The 23,316-nt window shown below is 24.0% G+C and overlaps 3 protein-coding genes across 7 annotated transcripts; 2 read left to right on the top strand and 1 right to left on the bottom strand.

Moving 5' to 3' along the window:
• Positions 1–6,679: 6,679 nt before the first annotated feature.
• On the top strand, positions 6,680–13,676 carry LOC112594208 (synapse-associated protein of 47 kDa). Of its 4 annotated transcripts, none has more exons than XM_025338877.1 (9): positions 6,680–7,176; positions 7,246–7,431; positions 7,498–7,568; positions 7,835–7,956; positions 9,872–10,009; positions 11,037–11,176; positions 11,238–11,368; positions 11,642–11,776; positions 13,485–13,676. In XM_025338877.1, the coding sequence occupies exons 1-9, from the start codon at positions 7,049–7,051 to the stop codon at positions 13,604–13,606; spliced, it is 1,173 nt and encodes a 390-aa protein (XP_025194662.1). In that variant the 5' UTR covers positions 6,680–7,048; the 3' UTR covers positions 13,607–13,676. The 4 variants fall into 4 exon arrangements, with proteins under 4 accessions (XP_025194662.1, XP_025194664.1, XP_025194665.1 ...); XM_025338879.1 differs by having other exon boundaries at positions 13,286–13,578; XM_025338880.1 differs by lacking the exon at positions 11,642–11,776 and having other exon boundaries at positions 6,682–7,176.
• A 289-nt stretch (positions 13,677–13,965) lies between these two features.
• On the bottom strand, positions 13,966–18,515 carry LOC112594138 (ER membrane protein complex subunit 6). Of its 2 annotated transcripts, none has more exons than XM_025338787.1 (5): positions 18,284–18,515; positions 18,036–18,196; positions 17,062–17,154; positions 16,266–16,285; positions 13,966–14,060 (listed from the first exon to the last, which is right to left on the bottom strand). In XM_025338787.1, exons 1-5 carry the CDS (start codon positions 18,321–18,323, stop codon positions 14,030–14,032), a joined length of 345 nt encoding a protein of 114 aa, XP_025194572.1. In that variant the 5' UTR covers positions 18,324–18,515; the 3' UTR covers positions 13,966–14,029. The 2 variants fall into 2 exon arrangements, with proteins under 2 accessions (XP_025194572.1, XP_025194573.1); XM_025338788.1 differs by lacking the exon at positions 13,966–14,060 and adding an exon at positions 14,067–15,116.
• Positions 18,516–18,797: 282 nt separating this feature from the next.
• LOC112594125 (ATP-binding cassette sub-family E member 1) lies at positions 18,798–22,021 on the top strand. The gene is made up of 8 exons (XM_025338764.1): positions 18,798–18,965; positions 19,106–19,553; positions 19,642–19,849; positions 19,970–20,156; positions 20,222–20,343; positions 20,409–20,693; positions 20,777–21,324; positions 21,869–22,021. The coding sequence occupies exons 2-8, from the start codon at positions 19,125–19,127 to the stop codon at positions 21,914–21,916; spliced, it is 1,827 nt and encodes a 608-aa protein (XP_025194549.1). The 5' UTR covers positions 18,798–18,965; positions 19,106–19,124; the 3' UTR covers positions 21,917–22,021.
• The last annotated feature ends 1,295 nt before the right edge of the window (positions 22,022–23,316 follow it).

Raw genomic sequence — 23,316 nt, 5'->3', positions numbered from 1 at the left:
TAAATTTATATTTTAAATTACTATGTTGAAATAAAATAAAAAATTAGTAGACATGTAGATGTTTTGAATGTACTTCGTCATTGATTATGTCTCTGCAGAATATGTTAATTTAAATCCAATAATAAATTATTGCAAATAAAAAACAATTTTAAGAGGAAGCAGTCTTATCTATTTGATAACCTTATCATAATAGTATATATTTATATTATATATTATTGTTAAATTTTATATTTGGCATATTTTAGGTGGGTCCCTTCCATGTCTGGACACCTCTCAACTTAAAAAACAAGAGTAGGTTAGTATTTTATCAGATCATATAACATATTTTGAGGCTTATTTTTAAATTTAATTTATAGTTTGGAATGTCTAGGAATTATTTGAATTTCAGAAATTCATTAACACCCCCCAAAAAATCACCCAAAATACATAACCGACTACTATACAATAGAATGTACTGAATAAGTAAATCCTTAAAATTAATCTAAATATTTTTTAAATATTATTGTGTACTTTAATAATTCATAAAAAATGGCATTACATTAAATTTCTTTTTTATAATTTTCATTTTATTATTTCTCAAGTACTATATTTTTAAAATTAAAACTATATATATTTAAAAAAAAAATAAATTGCAAGTTTTTGTGATTTTAATGAATTTTGTAAAAATTTGAACTGCAAACTCATAAAAAAAAAAGTGTATAAAGTATAAACATAAATTCAATATTTTTTAAATCTACTAAAACAGCCTTATAAGAAACCTCATTTTAAAATATTCAAATTTTTATTCTTCAATTGAAAATTTCAAATATCTATAAATAGCATTAAAAGTGCCAAAAAATTTTAAAAATTATATTAAATCAAGTAAAGATTACTATGAATATTTTGTGAAAACTCCAGGTCTTTATAACTATTTTTGAATTACAAAAAACACTAAGTTTAATTTTATTAAAAATTATATAGTTTAGAGTAAAAATTATATTTTTCATTCATTTTTCCTAATAACTATGAAAATAACTGAGACATTTCTATTTTTACCGCACAAATATACTAATTAGATTCATATTACTTTTAAAAATCACCTTTAAAGTTAAATATCTCAACATTTTGCCTATATATACACAAAAAAAAAATATTATAAAATTGTTTAATTCAAAATCTAAAAAATATAGATCCATTAGTTGTTATGATGAGATTTGAATTCATAGTAAAGTATATTTGAATATTCTCATACTAACCTGAGGAGTAAACAAAGTACCTATAACTTAAGTTAGGTTAAATATTTTAATAGTTAAAAATGTACAAGTACGAAATTTCAAAACTACTAAAATTTAAATGTATGAAAATATTGAAAATGTTTATGCTTATTATAAATTTTGATAAAATGTATTGAAAATGAAATCTGAAAGGAGGAAGTATTATTAATTATCTATCAACGGTTTTGATAATACTCTTGTAATCAAAAATAAATTTAAAAATCTATCTGCATACTTTATTCTTCCCATAGAAAATCTAACGAGCATGTTTATAAAATCAGTTGAAAAAACACCTTGGATCGAAATTGAGTGTTTGAAATGTTTTTAACCATATTGTACTCCACTCAGTAAATATTTTTTTTCTACCTATTAATCATTGCGTTCAATAATAAAATGTATAATAATAACAAATTACAAATTACAATTATATATTAAAACCGAGGTTAATTTAAAAAAAAAAATTACATCACTTATGTTTATTGTAAACTATTTTATAGATGTATAATAAAAATATTTTATAACAAAAAAAAAAAATAAATAACTATTTTAAGAGTTGTACTAAGTAGGTAAGCGAAACGAGATCAATGCCTACGACACCCAGCACTATATAGTATATATAATAATCATGTGTATCTAAGTATTCAAATATGCCACGAATTTGTGGCCATATATTTGTTTTAATTCTGTCAGTGCTTTTTTGAGTTTTTTCAACATTAGTGTACAGACGGAACGTTTAAGGCTAGAGCAACTTAAATATATTGTATAATACCTATTTAATAAGTACCTAATACCTATATATTTTAAATATTTGTTACATAAATGTAATGCACCCGATCAACATTCAGTTTAAATATTACTCAAATAAAAATATTAATTAGCCAAAATAAAGTGCAATTTTTTGTTTTTATAAGAAATTTACAATTTATTCTTTTCTAGAACAATAAATAAATTTGACAAAGAGTAATTACATGTGATTATTTTGAAGTAAAAAGCCACCATAGTGACATTACCGTCTACCTGTTTTAAATTTCAAGTGCTATTGTTAAGACATACAATTTCTAATATCTACTTAAAATAGGCTATAACTAAATACAAACAATACGTATAATATATAGGTATACACTATAGACTATATAGTATATAATATGTTAATTTGTTTACTTTAATCGCATATTTATTTTCATTTAAACAACTTCATTCCATTATTCCCACAGACCTACTATGTCCCGTAGTTTATACCTAATACTTATTAGATTATTGCCGTGAAAATAAAAATAACAATGACCCTGACAAACACACCCTTTCTACAAGCCAAGCTGTTAAGCACGTGCAACTAGTCCACGAATATTTATTCCTCTGTCAGTCCCGACTTACGTTTATGTATTATTGTAATCAAAGATTACGTAGGTACCTATTGCGTAGCTTTCTGAAATAGCTCATTTAATCCTTTACGTAGGTATTTATGTGATCACGTTTGGTAATCCTTATATATATATATAAAAGAACAGGCCTTTTTTGTTCCAATTTTGTGACGACACTATTCAACATTTTTCCAATTTTTTTTTTCACCTGGTTGTACCTAATGGCTAATACTGCTACGAGTGATCTATTATTCACAATTTAATTTTATTCGTCATTTCAGCTATTTTGAGAAAGCACAAATTACACACGGACGAGGTCGGGTAATTCATCTAGTAAAATATAATTCTGTGATAATATGTAAGACGTAGGTAAGTACGTTCAAATTTCAGGCACTTGGATGAATAATTCTGCCAATATATTATAATTGTATAATAAACGTCAATCTTAAAGGAATGTATTTTAACTTTTATTTTTTTAAAACATTAATTACGAACAACAAATGATATTTTTATATTACACAAAGATAAACATAGGTACTGTCAAACGGTTTTGAATACAATAAATGTAAGTTCAAATCAAGTAGGTAACAACAGAGATCACAGAAATTACATAATTATAGCACACTAACATTATGGATAGATTTTGTCGCGTGATTTATTGAACACGCACGACACTTGTATTTCAGTTTTTTGGAGCGTTAAATTATAGAGCAGCATAACAAAATAGTCGGGGTGGTATGTTAGTTTGTTAGATATAATAGTACCTATATTGTAACTATATTGTTGTATGCGTTTTCCATATATTATATTTGAAATGTTTGTTAATAAAAAAAAATGCAAAATAAATATAACCTTTACGCGTAATTGTGAGTTTGAAATGTTCATTTTAGAAATACATCATTAAAAATAAAGTACATTACAAAACTCTTTTTATACCCTATATGCTCAAAGCAGTCAAAGCTCAAAGTTGGATTATTGATCTACCGAAGTAAATTGTTCCGCGTTATCTTTCTAACGGTTATTCTTCCAAGGCATCGATTTGTGGTGCAAGTACTTTAGGTATGACGGTCGATGAACTGACTGTTAGAGTGTTAACTAAACGAAAGATAAAAAAATTGACTATCGGATACAGAAATTGTTAAAGTATAAGGTCAGAGGGATGTTAGTTGTTTTACCATAACTCGTTTAAAATAAGGTATTCGCATATAAAAAAAGGGAGTGTTGACGAGGTTAGAATCTACACAGTTAGAATTTTATAGGATTTAAATGTAAAAAATTCTCAACCCTTAACTATTTATCAAAAAAAAAAAAAAAAAATTTGGGGAAAATGGAAATTTCTAGACATAACCTATCTTAACTAGGTATTTTGTTTTGTTATAAAAATATTTAAATTTTTTACCACAACGTGGTGTTTAATATTTTTTGTTATTAAAAAAAAATGTTAAGTTTTTTATTAAAAAAACCAATATTAATTATTCTATATTATAGCAATTTAAAAATATTAAAAATACAAATATTGAAATAGATAACAACTTTTTTTTATAAGTATTTAAAATTAAATAATTATTATAATTTTAAAAATCGGGAAAAGTAAAAGATACGCAATTTCCAATTTAAATAATTAAAGTTTCATAAATATAAATTATAGAGAGATAATATTAAAATTTTAACGAAATAGGATATTTAAATGAAAAATGATTTTAGTGTACAGAGCGACTCCTGATTTTTGTTTTTTAATGAAAATTGAAATATACTTACTATTGAACTTAATTATTAAATATTTAAATAACATTATGATACTTTGTTTTTAGATTTAAGTTTAAAATAATATTGTTTATTAATTTTAGTAATTATATTAGGTAATATAATATTATATTAAATGTATTGTACAAATGTAGGTATACTTACATAATATAATTACGAGATTTATATTTTATAAAGATAAAATAAATAATAATACGATGTTTTTTGTCAGTTTATACCTTCTTTATATATTATGTTTATATAAATATAATTGGTACTTAGTTTTATTTAATAATTAATTTACCTGTACTGCGAATAGTACCTAACTAAAGTTTAGTATTCTAGTGTCTAATAAGTCCCATTGATTAAATTCTTAAATATATTGTAGTTAGGTAGTTGTTAGTATATTTCAGGGACTGAAATTGTTTGTAGGTATTACATTTTGAGTGTGCAGTACAAAGTTAATATGTGTGTACTGCACTTAGTAATTAGAATCATGAAATTATTTTTAGATGTTTGATTATAAAATTTGATTTTGTCTCAAATTATTTTTTATGTTTAATAATTATAAAATCTAATGATTATAGACTAATAATAATATAAAATATATTTTATTTTATTTTTTTAGAAATTAAATAATGTTTTTCGTTTAAAACATATGTTAGGTATTAATAGTTATCCAATGTTTATAATTTCGAATAATAATAGTAATACAGTATAGCCTATAGGTATACTAATTTTTAATTTTTAAATATAGAGTAATTTATCCTGTATTAAAAAGTCTGATAATTTCTTTTGAAATACTGCCTATACTTACCTACTCATTAGGAATAATTAATTTATAATAGTATAATACAGTTATCTAAATGTTATGTTATTTTTATACATATATTAGGATTTAATAAACTTAGATTAAAGTTTTAAAGTCCTATAAAAAATGACCTAAATAATCTACCAATACAGCCAAAATTGGGCAAGTTAATAAAAATTATCAACTTGATCTAGTTAAGTTAAACCAGTGGTGTATTTACGAGGGGGGATCAAGGGGATAAATCCCCTCCCATAGGATGTATACACACAAATAATTATAGTTATCATATTATTTAAAAAATTTATATTTTTTAATTTTTTATCAATAATTGATTCAATTTGCAAGAATTAAAATATTATAATAAATTGTACAATATTCTCATAGGTATCTTCATTTATAAAGTCATATCCTCCCCCATGACGAAAATCTAAATACGCCACTGAGTTAAACCAACATTGTGAATGTTAAGCTATAAATTAATAGTTAACAATTTATTATAAAATGTTTATTTTGAAGTTTAATATGGGAAAAATATTAATTTATAAATTACTTAAAGCCCAATTTTTTAATAGGTACAGCAATGTAGCAATTTTGATTTTATTGAAAATGAAAATTATAAAATTATAATTTAATTAAATTATAAATACCTCTGCAATCGACAAAAATTTTAAATAATATACCTAATTATTGTTCAATGCAATCTCATTAAAATTATGCTTTACGAAAATTGAAATATTTTATTCTCTGGTAAACTTGATCAATGTAAATAAACACTTCAAATTTAATTAAAGTACCTAATAACAGCTAGTAATAACTAATAAGTATGCAATCATTCTGGCTAGGTACTAGCTTACTACTATAACTATAGTAAAAATAATAGTATTGTTCTGAATATTGACTAAGTGTCAGTGACAAATGATAATATAATATAGATCAAGGATGGCCAACATAAATATTGAATAGGTTTGCAGACCACTTGGGTAAATACTAAAATATCAAGAGCTAAAATGTTTATAGATACATTTTATATAAATATATCAATGGATCACATTGACATATCACAATTGTCAAATATGTACAGGTACCAAAAAAATTAAAATTTATAATAGTTATAACAAGTAAATTTTGATTTTAAAAAGAAAACGGAAGCTGCATCTAGCATCTGACAATGACGAGAGCCACATGTGGCTCGCTAGCAGCAAATTACTCGTGTCAGGCATAGAAAGTACAGAGAACAGGTTAGTGTACTGTGTAGTGATATCTGATACTAATTAATAATTAATTATTTAATTAGGTTTATAAGAATTAATAGAATTTTGAATAGTGTTCAATTACTTGAAACATTTAAAATTTAAAATAATAAACAATAATAATGGTTAAATTATTTTTATTGGATCGCTAATGGAAATTGGAAAGTTTAAAGAATGTTTATCAGTTATAACAGCTCGTTCTGATAACCGACAAAATGACGTTAACACTAAAAATCTATATCACAGAAGTATATCACCGCACCGAATCTTTTTTTTCTAAATTTCAATCGATTACCGCGTACTATTGTGCTTGAACTGCTCGTGCGCACGGTTCATCTGTATTACGCTACAACTATGCGTTAACTTGACAGTAAAGTTTCTGGCGTACTGCTGGTTGGGCGTTTGTTGTTATTTGTTGTTTTACGGTTGTGTTTTCAATTATTTTCGATATTTCAAAAAATTATACCATCAGTGCCATAGCTTTAATTGTATTTATACATATGTGTGTTCATACCGTCTTTTTTACATAAAGAGCAATAATTACCGTTTCTGTTAAGCAATATATACAGGACCTTAAACCAAAAACATTTACGTACAAGTTTTGTGTTATTATAAAAAAAAACTGTTAAAATGTTTAACGGAATCACTAGTCAGATGAGTAGTTGGATTGGTAAAAAGCAAGAGGATGTAGAAGAAACTGTACCATCGCCAAAGACTGAACAGCCTGAGGAGTATATTGAAAAAAAAGAAGATTTAAGGTAGATAATTCTAAATTAAAATATTAGGTGCAACTGATTTTAGTTTAACTGATGATTTTTTATTTTTAGTCCAACAAAACCGCCTAGTAAACTAGAGTTGTTGGGTAATGTGAAAAATCAAATGTCCAGTTGGTTAGGAAGTGGTATATCTGGTTTGCGTAAAAGTGACAGCGAAGTTGTCCCAGACCCCCCAGCAGAACTTTTACAAGAAGCTGCCAAAGAGAGTTTTAAAGAGAAAGAAGATGATAACTCCAGGTGAGTTAAAAATAAATTGTTTCTTTATAGAAAATCTAACATTTATTTTAAATTTCTATGTGTTAGTGCCACTGGAGATCCAGATACTCCTATTTCAGAAGGAGAGGATGATTTGGGCAATACTCAAGGAGGAAATGGTAGTTTTATTATAACTGATTATATTAATTAAGTAAAGTTTTTCTAGATACTATTGTTAAAAGTTATATAAGTAAAAAATATATAATAATAATAATTTTTTTTTACATTTTTTTCAATGTAATAATATTAGTATCTAATATTTTAATTTTAAACATACTTATAGGTTACTTCAATAATGTTCTTTAATCATTTTTTTTTTTTAAACTTAAACATAGTTATTTTGATGTTCTTGTAATTATACCATTTTTGTTTTTTATATTTTCAGTATCAACTAAAGCTTTACAAGGAGCAAAATCAATAGGGAGCTTCTTGTATAGTGCTGTGAATAAAGCAGGAAAAACAGTCAGTGAAGCAGGAGCTAAAATCAAGAAAACTGTTGGAGAAAATGTAAGTAGCATGATACTTATAAATATATTTTCTATGTATTTATATACAAAACTTATAAAATTTTATAAATATTATTAATATATTTATACATTTATTTTCTACAAATATTTTGGTAAAAACTAAGAAATGATAGTTAAAACTAATCAATGTATTGTTAAAAGTTTAAAAATATGTATTAATTATTAATATTATACCATTTAACTTAATACAATAAAGATTACTTTTAAATTACCTATACAAAGTTATTAAAAAAATTAAATATTTATTTATTTATAAATAGTATCTTAAATTTTGAAATTTTACTTGAGTTTCATTTGAAAGAACATTAATTTTTCATTCTTGTTAATAAAAAAGTTAAATTAAATCGTTAAAAGTTAATCAATTCTATTAATTTTTATTTAATTGAGACATATATTGTTTAAAAAACAAAAAAATATAATTATCATTATTTACATACATAGACTTAAATTTTATTTGTTTTTTTTTAGATTCCTTTTAAACGACTTCAAATATTTATATTAATTTTCTTTACATTGATATTTTCTTTAGTAAATATTATTTTAAGCTTAAAATGAATAACAGTCTAAATAACATTCTTTAATTAGTTAATTTTTTCTAGAACATAAATGCATTATATTTAAAAATGTATCATTTGCTTATTTTGCCACCCTCTAGTAGCATATAAATATAACGAAAGTGCTTAAAGGGAGGGATGCTGTTTAATAGCAGTAGCAGTTTATTGATCCATCCTATCCCCTTGCATTTCCCTACCCTACTTATTGTACGGCTTTAAGCAACTACTCCCAACCTTGACCTAATACAAAAATAATATGTAATAAATATAGAAATATTAATGTGATAATGCACATTAATTAAATTTAATTGATTAATGTGTAAATAATATTAATCAGTATGAAAATAATATTAGTTAGTATTGATTATATTGTTTAAATTAAGTTTAGGTGAATAAAAATTATTATTGAGTTTTAAAATATTGTTACTTCATTTTTAAATTAATCATAGTTAAAAATAAAACAAATATTTATAAATATCTATTATGTCTTATTATTTATTATTCAATATTACAATTTATTCAAGTTTTATTAGTTATTTCTTATAACAGTTATGCACTTATTAATGTTTGTTGTTTATATAGAGCTAAACAATTATCTCAAAAACCTAATTTATACGCATATTTTCTTGATAAATAAATATATTTACATAGTTAGACAGATTACTGAGACATAATATCCTCAAAATAGGATTATTTAAAGATATATTTTAAGAAACCTCAATTAAATAGTTTTTTTCTTTTATAAAATGAAACACTATATAAATATATTTAATCAATTTAAAAAAATCTTTAAAATTTAAATTATAAATTAATACTTTAAATTCAAATTTTAACTTCAAACAATATTTTTTTAAATTACTTTGTTTAGCATGATAAATATAAATATATAATCAGCCACTCTTTATATATATATATATATTAAGTATTTCAGGTTGATAAAATATCTAGTAGGTTAGAATTCTTCTAGAATTTCTTTTTTAGAAAGTTTTTAGTATACATATTTATATATATAATAAAATAATTAATAATTATACGTAATTAAGAATAGTAAAAATAGTGTTTTATGCATATGTTGACAATTTGTAAAGTGGTATAAAGAAAAGTGTATATTGTGCTGAATCATATGTTATTTTTATATGTATATTTATTGTTAAATAGTTTAAAAAACTTTAGGTACATTACGTGGATAATAGGTTACCTATTCTTGTTTGATATGATTTAGTATTTTATTTGATTAGAGTATACTCTTTACAGTACATATTGACATTGTATTATAAATATTGTACTTTGCTTTGATTATTATACATAAAAATTTATATTAATGATTGTATAATTATATAGGGTATACTTGGGGAATTAAACAAAGAACAAGAGTCATTTTTAAAGGATAAAAAAGATAGCGATGTTGCTGCTGTTCCACCCTGGATTGGTCATCCTAATGAAGAAGCTGTTAAAGCTGAATGTCTTGCACTATCTACAGTTAGTATAAACTATAATATTTTAACTAAGTATATTTCTATTTTGGGAAGTCTTCATCATATCCTAATACTATTTAACTGTCAACTGTCCTTTCTTCTCAAAACCAAAATCTTCACTATTTACCATATCCCTTGTATACTCTAATACACACCACCAAATCATTATCTCTCAAACACTCTATACTTGGAGTCTCCAAACTACGGCCCACGGGCCGGATGGAGCCCCTGAATAAATTTTCACTGGCCCGCCAAATAATGGTAAATATTCTAAAAATATGTATAGTTTCCATTGTCGTTTCTCGGCCACGAGCAATTATCAGCTGTATTGGCTGTAATTTATAAATTATATATGAAAATTAAATGTGTTCCTACATTTTGGCCCGCTAAAAGCTTTTATTATTTTATGTGGCCCTTGGATAAAAAAGTTTGGAGACCCCTACTCTATACCATCAGTAATTTCATTATTTAATATTTTTAGTTTTACCTTTACTATGCTATATATTTTTATATTTATTATTTTATTTAAACCTTTTTAATATTAAGATTTCTTTTTACTTTAATTGTTATCGATGTTTTATTTTTTTTAGAGAAATTTATTTAGTTTTTGTGATTTTAATTTTTCATATTTTTAAAATTGATAAATAAAAAATATTCAATTTGATGTACCCATAGTTAAAGAAGTAAACTTACTCGCTTATCAATCCAGTCTTTTATTTATAAGTATTAATAATTGATATTAAACAATTTTAAAGGGTATGCTTTGCTTGCAAAGTTATTGTTCTGATTTTTATCTTATAATTTTAATGTAGATAAAAAATTGATTTAAAAAAAAAAATCATAATCATTTTGAAATTAGTATGTAATATATGATTTTATCATTATATTACCAAAATAACATAATAATAGACTTAGTATCTCAAATATTTTTTTGTTCCTCTTGTGACTTTGTATAACAAGCATTCACTATACATGTACCTATGTTTATAATTATTTATATAGTAAAGATTTTATTTCTATTGTATTTATAGGATAAGCGTAATTTTGTACGCAGTCCTCCAATAGGTGTAGATTTCAGTTTCAATTATGAAACTTCATATCCTGTTGCTTTGGCAATTTTAGCCGAAGATCCAAACTTAGAGAAAATGCGATTTGATCTTGTTCCCAAAATGTAAGTAGTAATCCTCATAATATGATTATAAGTGTCTTATTTGAGAAATTATTTTACTTAGAATAAATGAAGAAAGTTTTTGGCAAAACTATTTCTACAGAGTCAATTTAATTTGCAATGCAAGCAATTTGGAATCACTAGAAACATCAGATTACAAAACAGCATCACCAAATGTCAATTCTGATTTGACAGGTAATTAAATGAAGATGAATAATTTATTACATATTAAATATAATAATATGTAAATAATAAGTATACACATTAAAAAAAAACTCTTTATTTAAATAATTACTTAAAAATCTAAATATGATAATGTTTTTGTTGTTGCATGATGTTATCTTTGTACAAAATGTACTTGTTTTTATGCCAATTACTTCAAATTTTAGTGATATACTGCACATTTTATTATTTAAATTAGTATACACTTTATTTTGCTTCTTTTAAAAATTATTATTGTAACAATAGACACCACGAAAAATGACATTTATATGAAAGAATCAGAGTTTGTATCCGACACATTTGCAGAACATGATACAAATGAAATAAATGAAATAAGGAAGAGTTTGAAAGAAAGTTTGGGCGTTGAGTCTTCAGAAAATGGTAAGTTAAAGAAAAAGGTCTATATCCAAAAAACCATATACTATTTTATTGAACTTAATTTTAATCTGTATATATAAACATTACTATCCTGAGTGACTGATTGATTATCAACATAAAATTGAACCTATTAGAGCTATCAATTTTTCAAGTTTGAGAGTAGATTAATATTATAATTTACTGTGCATTAAGAAAGGATTTTTCAAAATTTTGATTTTAAGGGGTTGAAATTGGCAAAAAAACAAAAATTTACGCGTGAATTGTTTGATTATATACATCAATGAAAAAGCTCTTATAAGTCTGAAGTCTCTAGCTCACATTTTTAGATTCTTTTTCACATGGACAATTTAATGTAGCATACTTCAGTAATATGTTTATAAGTTTACTAATTTTGGCACTAAATGGAAATTCATCAAAGGTAGTTTATAGAGGTTTTCTGATAAAATTGTTATCATAAATTATGATTTTTTATTTTATACTTATTAAAATTTCATAGGTAAAGTTGTAGTGGGTAACTTGCTGGTTTATTTATAGATAGGGTATAGGCTCATACTAATTGTGATTATTTTTTATAATATACACAAAATCTTAGTACATCATACATTGTACCTATAAAAAAAAATAATTATAATTTTAAAACTTAAAATTAAAATGTTAGTAATGGACTGAAGTATACATGCAATTTATACTTTACAAGTCTATTAAGCAATTAATAAATATTTGAATCAATACCTTTTTTTGATATAGACTGTTTTACTTTTTATATTTTCATGGAAATAAACAATATGAGGAATTATTTTAGATGTACTTTAACAAATAGTTTTGTATCATCATAAATGTGAATAATATTAGTTTTGTTTAATATTAATTATTGTATGAATGCACATAGTAAAATATTTTAATTAATTATAAAAATTTAAATTAATAAACACATTATGCATGGTCATGGAATTCAAAATTTATAAATAACAAAAATTACTGAAAAATGAAAAAAAAAATTTTTTTTAATTTGATTATTTTTTCTTAGTATTGAAAATATGGTTCTTCAAAACATTTACATAGTTTTTTAAAATGTATTTGTTGAATTAATGCATATTATGTGGATTTGTTATTTATACTTGTTTATAATTTGATATTGCACTATTTTTTTATCATGTATTCATGTTTTTTTTTTTGATAACTATAAATTTTATTTGACATCCATTTTAATTAGTTTGTTTTTTTCCATCTGATATGCATGATGACTTCGTATAATTTATGTATTGAATTCCTCAAAGTTCTCATTTTTTTTTAAATGAAATACACGCAATTGGTAAGTAAAATTATTTCATGATTGAATGATTTAATGACAATATTTGTAGATGTCCCCTACTTAATTATTGTACTAGGAATTAGGATTAATATTCAGTATATGCTTATTTTCTAACATACATGAAATTCATTTAAGTATGTGTGTAGACTGAATGTATATCTAAACAAATATGTGTGTGTGTGTGTGTATTGTGTTAACAGCTTGAAACGATGTCAACAAATTGCAACTACAAGACGACTTTCTTTAAGCGTTTCGCTTCCATTCCCCCAAAAGCGTATTTTCTCTTCTATTGGCTTTTCCTATATCCTTATTGTGCAATATTAATTTATACCTATAAGATCTATAAATATTTTTCCTATCCTTGTGTGTTTATTAAAAATTTTCGGATCCGGTTTGTAGAAGAACATTGGGAAAATGAATTGGAGGCAGAACTACAAGAGTACGAGATTGTCAAGAACAATGATAATGGCCAAACAGACAATACAAAAACTGGATTCGGTGAAATATATGACCTCAAATAATTGTTTATTATATAGCTGTTAGGTCTCAAAAATATTGTTAAATATTGATTTTTTAAGGCTGGTGTTCTAATGTAGAATTTAGATTAATTAAGTAATGATTGACTGTTTTAAATTTTATTATTTACAACATTAATTCTATTATATAATATACCATACCTAACCAAAAATTAATTACCATTTAAGGTTAAATTAAAAAAAATTACTTTCATGTTGTTAAATTAGTGATAATTTATTATTATTATTATTATTAATATTATATATTATTAAATTATTATTACAATACAATTTATTAAACATGATTATTATAATACCTAATAAAACAATTTGTTATTATTATTTATTTTCGTAGCATAATATATTTAAGATACATAATATATTTCAGACTTAAAAATAAAAATCATAAGAATACAAAAGATAGATAAATTAATATACATGTACCATACCATATAAAAATCTGTCGATAAAGAATTAAGAATAATTATAAATTTCAATGCTTTAATTACTTAATAAATTCATACGTTATACAGAACATAATACTAGATTAATATAATAAATAGTTATGTCTACAAAAAAGTAGAGCTGACAGTTGCCTAATATTATACTTAATTGACTTAAAACTTGTACAATGTGCAGCAGAATTAACTCCTTAGTTTGATAGATTTGTAATTTAGGTTGAGATTGAGATTAAACTAATAGGATTTATATCGATAGAAAGATTTATTTATTTATGTCATTATTAGTATTTATCATGGCTTAGTAGGAAGAACATTGTGTGTTTGTTATTGAAGAATTTATTAATAATTCCAAGACATATTATTTCTTTATGTGATAACATTGAATAGCCATTGCGTTCACCAAATTTGAGCCCATGCAATTTTTTCCTGTAGAGCTACCTCAAAAGCCAAGGGTACTAACATTGTTTCCAAACTTTAGGAGTACTGATAGAGATAATAACTCAGAAAAGTTGCAGCCATTTTGCTTAAAATGGCCCGTAGGTCATAGAAAATTATTGAAAAAGGTACAATCAGCGTTTTGAAAATGAGAGCCATTTTTTAAGTGACAAAATTTTTAAAAATAATTAAAATAAAATGGCATTAAATGTATAATTTATAAATTAATCATGTTTTTAGATATTTGATTTGGTTTGATATTTAGGAGTTTCACAAATTAAGGAGATTTTTCTGCTGCATCATGTATATTCAATAATTGTTAGTTTAACTTTGAACTATTATATACTAAATCCCTTGATATGGGGTTAAAGTGTTATGTTATGTTGTGTTGACATTTATATTAATTTTTTGACAATATACTAAAAGTAAAACAAACTGAATTTTAAGCCTTATTCAAATCTTAAAAATTAACTTACAACCATGGATACAGAGTATTTAACCATTTTGTGGCCAAAAAATTAAAGGGTAAACATATTTAATAGAATTTTTTACCCTTCCACATGAGTGGGGTTGTGAGTGGTAAACCAAGAACCTCCAAATCAGAAAACACTGCTTATACTCTATGTATAGATATTGTAAGCAAAATAATTTATAAATTCCCCTCCTCTATGAACTTTGAAATTATTTTATTGGCAATAATAAATGTACTGTTATATAAAACGGCAAAGTATAGACAAAATTTGTACCACTAAGGCTAAAATATGTATATAATTAATTTAAATTAGAAATTTAAAAATATATATATATAGTTGCTTAATTCTTTAAGTTATATTCTACAAAAATCATATCTTTATTATTTTTTTTCCAAACTTTGGAGCTCCTATGTATATTTGTATGCCATTCTTTCTAATAAAAAAAAATAATTGCATGGGATAGGAATTTATAAAAATTTTAAAAAATTGAGTTTTGCATGTAAAAAGTTCAAAAAGCGTAAGAAATTAAAAAAGAAAAAAATGTTCTTAGTTAGTTTAAAATGAGTATTTCATAATTACAAATTTAAATTCTTTATTTAGGGGACTGGCAAAATGTAAGTCCATAAGTGTTTTTATGTAATTAAACAAAAATTACTCTTATATTGATGGATTAAAATAATTTAGTAAAATTGTCAATTAATTTTTTTCATTATTAATATTTAGGCTCTCTGTACATTTTATCAAGTCAAGGATCTTCAGGCAAATGCCCTTATTCTCCCTCTCCTAATAGAGTCATAGTATACATTAAATTCAAGTTAATAAGTATTGATTTCATTAAAGATATTAAAAATATACAAGACTACTAAATTATCATATGTTACATTTAAGTTAAATTTAAAAGTTTGTAAAATAGCTCTTAAAATATTCATTAAGTTCTTTTGAAAATAAAATTACATATTATGTCAAAATTTAATTTTAAATTGTTATTTTCATATTTAATATTAATAAAATATATAATGACATTATGCAAAATTTAGAACTGAAATAAAATTTAACTAGATAATACTTTAGATACTTTATCAACCTTAGAAACTTGTAGTAGATAAAATGTTAACTTAGTTTTATACCCTATATTTTATTATTATTTACTAACATACTATTATTAATGATACAGTAAAACCACCACAACATTTTTTATTATATTATTAGCATTATAAAGTTATAAATCATGAAAATATCTAGTTAAAATTTTCTTAACTTATAAAAACTAATAATGATTTAATTAAAAAAGGATACGTCCAAAATAATACATATGTCTGAAAATATTTAATTAAGGAAAATAATTGTAAATGTGTAATAATTTTAAACATTTGTAATTCACAGGTTGAAATGTATAGTAAACAATCACTAAACATAAACTAATGGTCCTTTAAGGTAGGTTATACATGCAGAGGCAAACAAGTTAAAAGAAACCTTCCAACCTTTTGAAGAAAAAAAAGTTTAATCTTATTACATTGGTTATAATTAAAGCGCGGATTTTTATGCATTTGTATATTTATTCTTATTGATCGTACGATATTCTTAGCACAAAATTTGTTTCATGACACAACAATTTAAAAAATGAAATTTATTAAGTGCATATATTGATGTTTTTAAATATATACTATTGCAGTCTATTATAATATATGAAAAAATATTATATTTATATAGTTTTGATTAATATCAAAATAAATTAATAGGTATAAACGGTTTTTTCAAATATGATCAAGATCAATAATCAGGAAAATAAATATTTAAAATAATCTTATCAAGATATTATGAAAATATTGATTACAGCCATGATTAAATACTGACATTATTTCACTATTGTTCAAAAAATTATTTTTTTATTTTTGTGCATATTTTAACATTTCAGTTCATATATTTATGCATATTTAAGATTTTTAGTGGATATTTGGTTAGTTTTTAATGCATATAAATCCACACTCTAATTATAATAATTAATAAGTATAAATTACAAATATAATATTAATCTGAACCTGAATATTATATGAATTAATGTTTTTAAGTATAAATTTTAATAAAAGGATACAAAAAGTCCACTGAAAAAACCTCCTGTTAATAGACTATGTCTGTTGAGGAAATATTTTTGCCATAAATTACCTGCTTTGAACAATAACAAGCCCTGAAAAAAAAAATTAGGCATTTAATTCTTATCTGATTGAAGTTTTTCACTTTTTTTAATCACCATTAATAAAACTAAAATTAGTTATAAGATTTATAGATAAATATTAAGACATGTATTTAAAAATACCTAACAATATTAAAAAATTATTTCATTTTTACTTTTTTCTCTTAATAATATTTTGTATTAAATTGTCCACATTTAATTTAAGTGTATTATGACTATTAATGGAGTAAGTAGTTCTAATAAAAAATATTAATATATTTTTTTTAACAAACCAATTTTCAATTTTGAGAAATTTATATTTGATGTAACAATAGATAAAGACAACCAATATACTTTTTAAAACTATACATGCCATATATAGTTCAACAATTCAAAATTATTTAACCCACCTGATTTCAGATCACATGTTTTAAAAGTTAAATTTTTGTAAAAATATAATTTCATTGTAGCTATAATATGACTTCAGTTATATTCAAATTTAACACATATTTTGATATAAATGCACTGAATATTTTGTTATACATTTTTTAGTATTTCATTAAAATACGAAATGGAAAAGATCAAAATATAGAGATAAGATAATTTGCTAGGTTTAATTTGAGAGATAAAATGTAATGGTTTGAAGAGTAATATGTAAAATTAGGTTTAAAATTTAACTTAAGGAATTTGTTCATCTGTGAATCAGATTAATAATAATTATTTAAATGGACAATAACATTAGGTGTTTAAAAGCAATAATTCTCTTAAATCCTATTTTTCTGACTTGTAAACATTATTTATTTTTTTTATTAAATTGAATAAGATATTTCTGACTAATAAAATAATAAAATTTATAAAAAAAATAACAAAAATAATTATTTATAAAAGTAAGTTACCCATAATGCTAAAACGGAAAATACGTAGAATACGAATCCAGATAGTCCAGTTAAACCGAGAATGCCAGCAGTACAACCAGATAAGGCAGACATTGAAGTACGGCAGTATTCAACAACTGATGAATTGTTGCGAAGAGCCGGTTCACTGTAGGATACCAATTCTACAAATATTGTGCATTATATTAACCAACAATTAATGTAGGTTTCATTTATTTATAAAAAAATATTATTTTATAATTGAAAATAACCTTTAAATTTTGTTTCTTTTGATTCTTTGATTTCTGTCATTTTGATGTAAATTACGTTGACGGACGAGAGAAAAAATTTAATTTATTTGTAAAATAGATTAGTTTATAGATTTTTAATTCTTATGTAATAATTAATAATACAAAAATGATTAGAAATTAGAATATAGTGTGTTTACTTAAAGTTCTTAGTCAACACTCTGTAATTCTGTATAGTAGGCATGCATAGTAGTTAATATAATAATGAATAATGATTCCTTTCAAGTCCTTATCATACCATATTATCATTTTTCTTGTACTGTGGTTATGAGATAAAGATGATATCCCGTCTGCTTTATAACCGTGGTATACAATGTATATTTTCATGTTGATTAATCATATTATTAAAGATTACCAGACATATTGTAATCTTTAAGCTGAAATAAATGCATCTTCTTTGAAAAACGACATTCAGAATTTTGAGGTTAACAAATACCGATGTCAACGTGTTTTTTTTTTTTTTATCGGGAATAAAATTGAAAAGTATATACATCACGTTTGAGCTATATACCTATTTTAATAGGTATTTGTTCTAAATGCTTATTTATTCTTGAATTATTGTGTGTTTCAAGTTCTATAGTTCTTAGTTAAGTCCATAGTATCGATACTTTTATACTTGTTTTTTTAAAGTTAATAATTTCATAAGGTATGAAAACTTCGTCATTATTTTTATTAGTTGTACATTCTAATAAATAAATTTAGTGTGAAAGTTTATAACGATATTGAGTACTTCTAATACAGAATCAAACACATTCTTGAATAATAATGAAGACATTTTTTTTTTAGCTTTTAAATCTTTTTTGAAATGCCGCGAAACAAAGCTGTCGAAGAGACCGATAAACAAATCCGAATAGCTATTGTGAATAATGATAAATGTAAACCTAAAAGATGTCGTCAAGAATGCAAAAAATCTTGTCCTGTCGTAAGGATGGGCAAATTATGTATAGAAGTAGCACCCAATGATAAAATAGCTTCAATATCAGAAGAATTGTGTATTGGTTGTGGTATTTGTGTCAAAAAATGCCCTTTTGAGGCAATAACTATCATTAATTTGCCTAGCAATTTGGAAAAGGATACTACACATAGGTATTCAAAGAATTCATTTAAATTGCATAGATTACCTACACCAAGACAAGGTGAAGTCTTAGGTCTAGTTGGAACTAATGGTATTGGAAAGTCTACTGCATTAAAAATACTTGCAGGCAAACAAAAACCAAATCTTGGTCGTTTTTCAGTGAGTTGATTTAAATTTAATATGGAATCCTGTCAATATTTTTTCCAGATATTTAACATAAGTTTTACTATCTTTAAAACATTCATAGGATCCACCTGATTGGTCTGAAATACTAAATCACTTTAGAGGATCAGAACTACAAAATTATTTTACTAAAATTTTAGAAGACGATTTAAAAGCAATGATAAAACCTCAATATGTTGATCAAATTCCCAAAGCTGTTAAAGGTACTGTTCAACAGTTGTTGGATAAGAAAAACGAACGAAATAATATTGAAGAAATATGTGATTTCCTCGGTATGTTAGTAATTATAGAATAATTATTTCTTAATTACCATTATTTATTTATGTAAAAAAGACTGATCTCAATTAAATATTTGTATATATTATATTATATAATGTTAATTATTTATTTAGAGTTGGATAAAATCAGAGATAGATCCATCGAACAACTTTCTGGTGGAGAATTACAGCGTTTTGCATGTGCAATGGTGTGTATACAAAATGGGGACATATTTATGTTTGATGAGCCTTCTAGTTACTTAGATGTGAAACAGCGTCTAAAAGCTGCCTTAACTATACGATCCTTAATTGCTCCTGATAAGTAAGTGATTTTTTGAAAATTATCTTAAAATTAATACAATTAAAACTTTAAAAAATAATTTTTAGATACATTATTGTAGTAGAACATGACTTGTCAGTGTTAGATTATTTATCTGATTATATTTGTGTCCTTTATGGAGTACCTGGAGCCTATGGAGTTGTTACTATGCCTTTCTCAGTACGTGAAGGTAAGAAATATTTTCTTATTGGTTTAATACTTTATATTTGTATATTAAAAATAAATATATTTTAGGCATAAATATATTTTTGGATGGATTTGTTCCAACTGAAAATCTTCGTTTTCGAGATGAAAGTCTTATTTTTAAAGTCTCAGAAAGTGCTACTGAAGAGGAAGTTAAACGCATGACTCATTATGAATATCCAGAAATGACTAAAACTTTGGGCAATTTTTATTTAAAAGTTGAAACAGGTCAATTTACAGATTCTGAAATTTTAGTTCTGTTGGGTGAAAATGGTACTGGAAAAACAACATTCATAAAACTTTTAGCTGGTATTATGCCAGCTGATGGTGCCAAAGGTATTATACATTTTTATTTATATTTGATATACAAATGTATTATTTTTTTTTAATTGAAATAATTAATAAACATAATGTTGCAGCTGAATTACCAAGGTTAAATGTGAGCTATAAACCTCAAAAAATCAGCCCTAAGAGTCAATGTTTGGTGCGAGTTCTTCTACATGAAAAGATTCGAGATGCTTATATACATCCACAGTTTGTAACAGAAGTCATGAAACCATTAAAGATTGATGATATCATGGATCAAGAAGTTCAAAATTTGTCTGGTGGAGAACTGCAAAGAGTTGCTATTGCACTATGTTTAGGAAAACCTGCCGATATATATTTAATAGATGAACCATCTGCTTATTTGGATTCAGAACAGCGTTTAGTTGCTGCTAAAGTTATCAAACGATTCATTTTGCATGCTAAAAAGACAGGATTTGTGGTAGAGCACGATTTTATTATGGCAACATATTTGGCTGATCGAGTTATTGTATTAGAAGGCCAACCATCAGTAACATCTACAGCAGATACCCCTCAAGGGTTATTAGCTGGAATGAATAGATTTTTGGAGCTGCTTGGAATTACTTTTAGAAGGGATCCTAATAACTTTAGACCTCGAATTAATAAAACAAACTCTGTAAAGGTGAATAAGAAATTATTTTTATTTGAAATTAAAATATTACTTAATATATAATATCATTAACAAAAAGTTGCTGAAATCAAAATTGATAAAATATTCAACATTACAACTTATTAGTTATAATATAATAAGATACTCCAAAATTTTAAAGTTAATTCCAAAATTATTTTTCAAATTATTGATGTAAGACTAGTTAGTCAATGATAATAAATAATAATACACCATCAGGCCATTATCAAATTTTTTTTGTTACAGTAAAAAAATATGCTGTTTGCTACTTTTTACTTTTTATTAAAGAAAAATAAGTTTAGATTTGTTAAAAAAAATTAGTTTTAAAATATATACAGAAAAAATATACAATTTCTACAACTTCCAAGCCCTAGTCAATAACATGAATCTGATATTTTTTCGTTTACTGCATTAAGATTGTTATTTAATTATAGATAAATAAATTATGGCCATGTATTAACATAGTTTACCTATATAATTATTTCTATAATTAGACATTATTAAATTAATACTTAAAAAATTAATTTTTTTCTTCTAGGATGTGGAACAAAAAAGAGCTGGTCAATACTTCTTCCTGGAAGATTAAGAAACAATATTGTTCAATTGTTTCATAAACTCGACTCTTTTTAAGTATAATTGAATCAATTGAATATATACATACATATATATATATATAATATATATTTTTTAATATTGTGTAAAATAAATTAATTTATTACCTTCTTCCATTTAATTATTTGATAATTTTAAAACAGTTAAAACAACTTATAATATAAATACATGAGTATATTTCGAACAATTAAGTATAGTTTTGAATAGAGAGTGACCAGTCATGTATTGTATTGAAATTATTATTTACATTGGTACTTTTGAACTGCAATTTGAATGTATTCATTTTTTATTGTTATTTGCAATTACCTTGCTTTAAATGGATAACTATTAATTTCAATTTACTATCAAATATCAAAATGTTTTATACTTCTGAATAAAGTTAGTATACAATTTTTAAGATAAATATTTAACTATTCAAAAACGTTCCTTACACATTATTTTTAGTCATCTATTAATTAAGATTAAATAACATTTATAAATAAAAAAAAATAAATATTTTATTTCAAATTATTGTAATAAAATATTAATGATTGCTCATCATAATCAAAAAAATTTTATTTAAGTACAGATAATTAAGTTTAAATTTGTTAAATAACATAACTAATCATAAAAGTTCTAATAGTTTTGTTTTTGTATTAATATTTTGATCTTAGTGTAAGAATAAAACGTACCATATATTACATCATATCACACCACAATTTAAATTTGTTGAAAATTAATTCATACATGTTCATGAAGTGTTTATCTGATGATTTATTGATTTCTATATGGCGTGTTTGTAAGTACATTTATTGATAACATAGTAAAAATTTCCTATTCGTTATCTTTGTGTCTATAAATTACAATATCTATAATGTATACATTCATTTAATAATTTAATATCATTATTTTTTTTCTTTGAAATTGATTGGTCATATCTCATATACCTCTATTATCTATACCTAATATTCTACATTTTAAGGAACTGAATAATAGATAAGAAATTATCAGGCATCAATATTGGACGTCGACTTAAAACATTTCTATACAAATAAATTATGATTACTTATTAGTTATTAGTAAAGTATATTATGTTCTTAGTTCTGTCGATTCAATTTACCAACAATTGGGTTTTTTTTAGTTTTTTGCGTACATTGAAGTTGTAAATGAAAATTAATCTAAATAAAATTGTATGGGCGTTGAAAACCAGTTTTTAGAAGTTGAAGATTTGTATTTAACACGATTTAACATGTAGCTAATGTCAATGTTATAAATTTATGCAAATATTTGCTTAACGCTTCGGCACACAGAACGCGGACTGACCGCGCGGTTTCTGTAATATAATACAACCGGATAGCTACCCGCGGTGGTCTTGTGCCCGAGCATTTAAAGTTT

The sequence above is a fragment of the Melanaphis sacchari genome, unplaced genomic scaffold (assembly GCF_002803265.2).
Source record: "Melanaphis sacchari strain LSU unplaced genomic scaffold, SCAv2.0 Contig221_pilon_pilon, whole genome shotgun sequence".
Taxonomy (NCBI): domain Eukaryota; kingdom Metazoa; phylum Arthropoda; class Insecta; order Hemiptera; family Aphididae; genus Melanaphis; species Melanaphis sacchari.
This window is presented reverse-complemented; position numbering and strand designations above follow the sequence as displayed.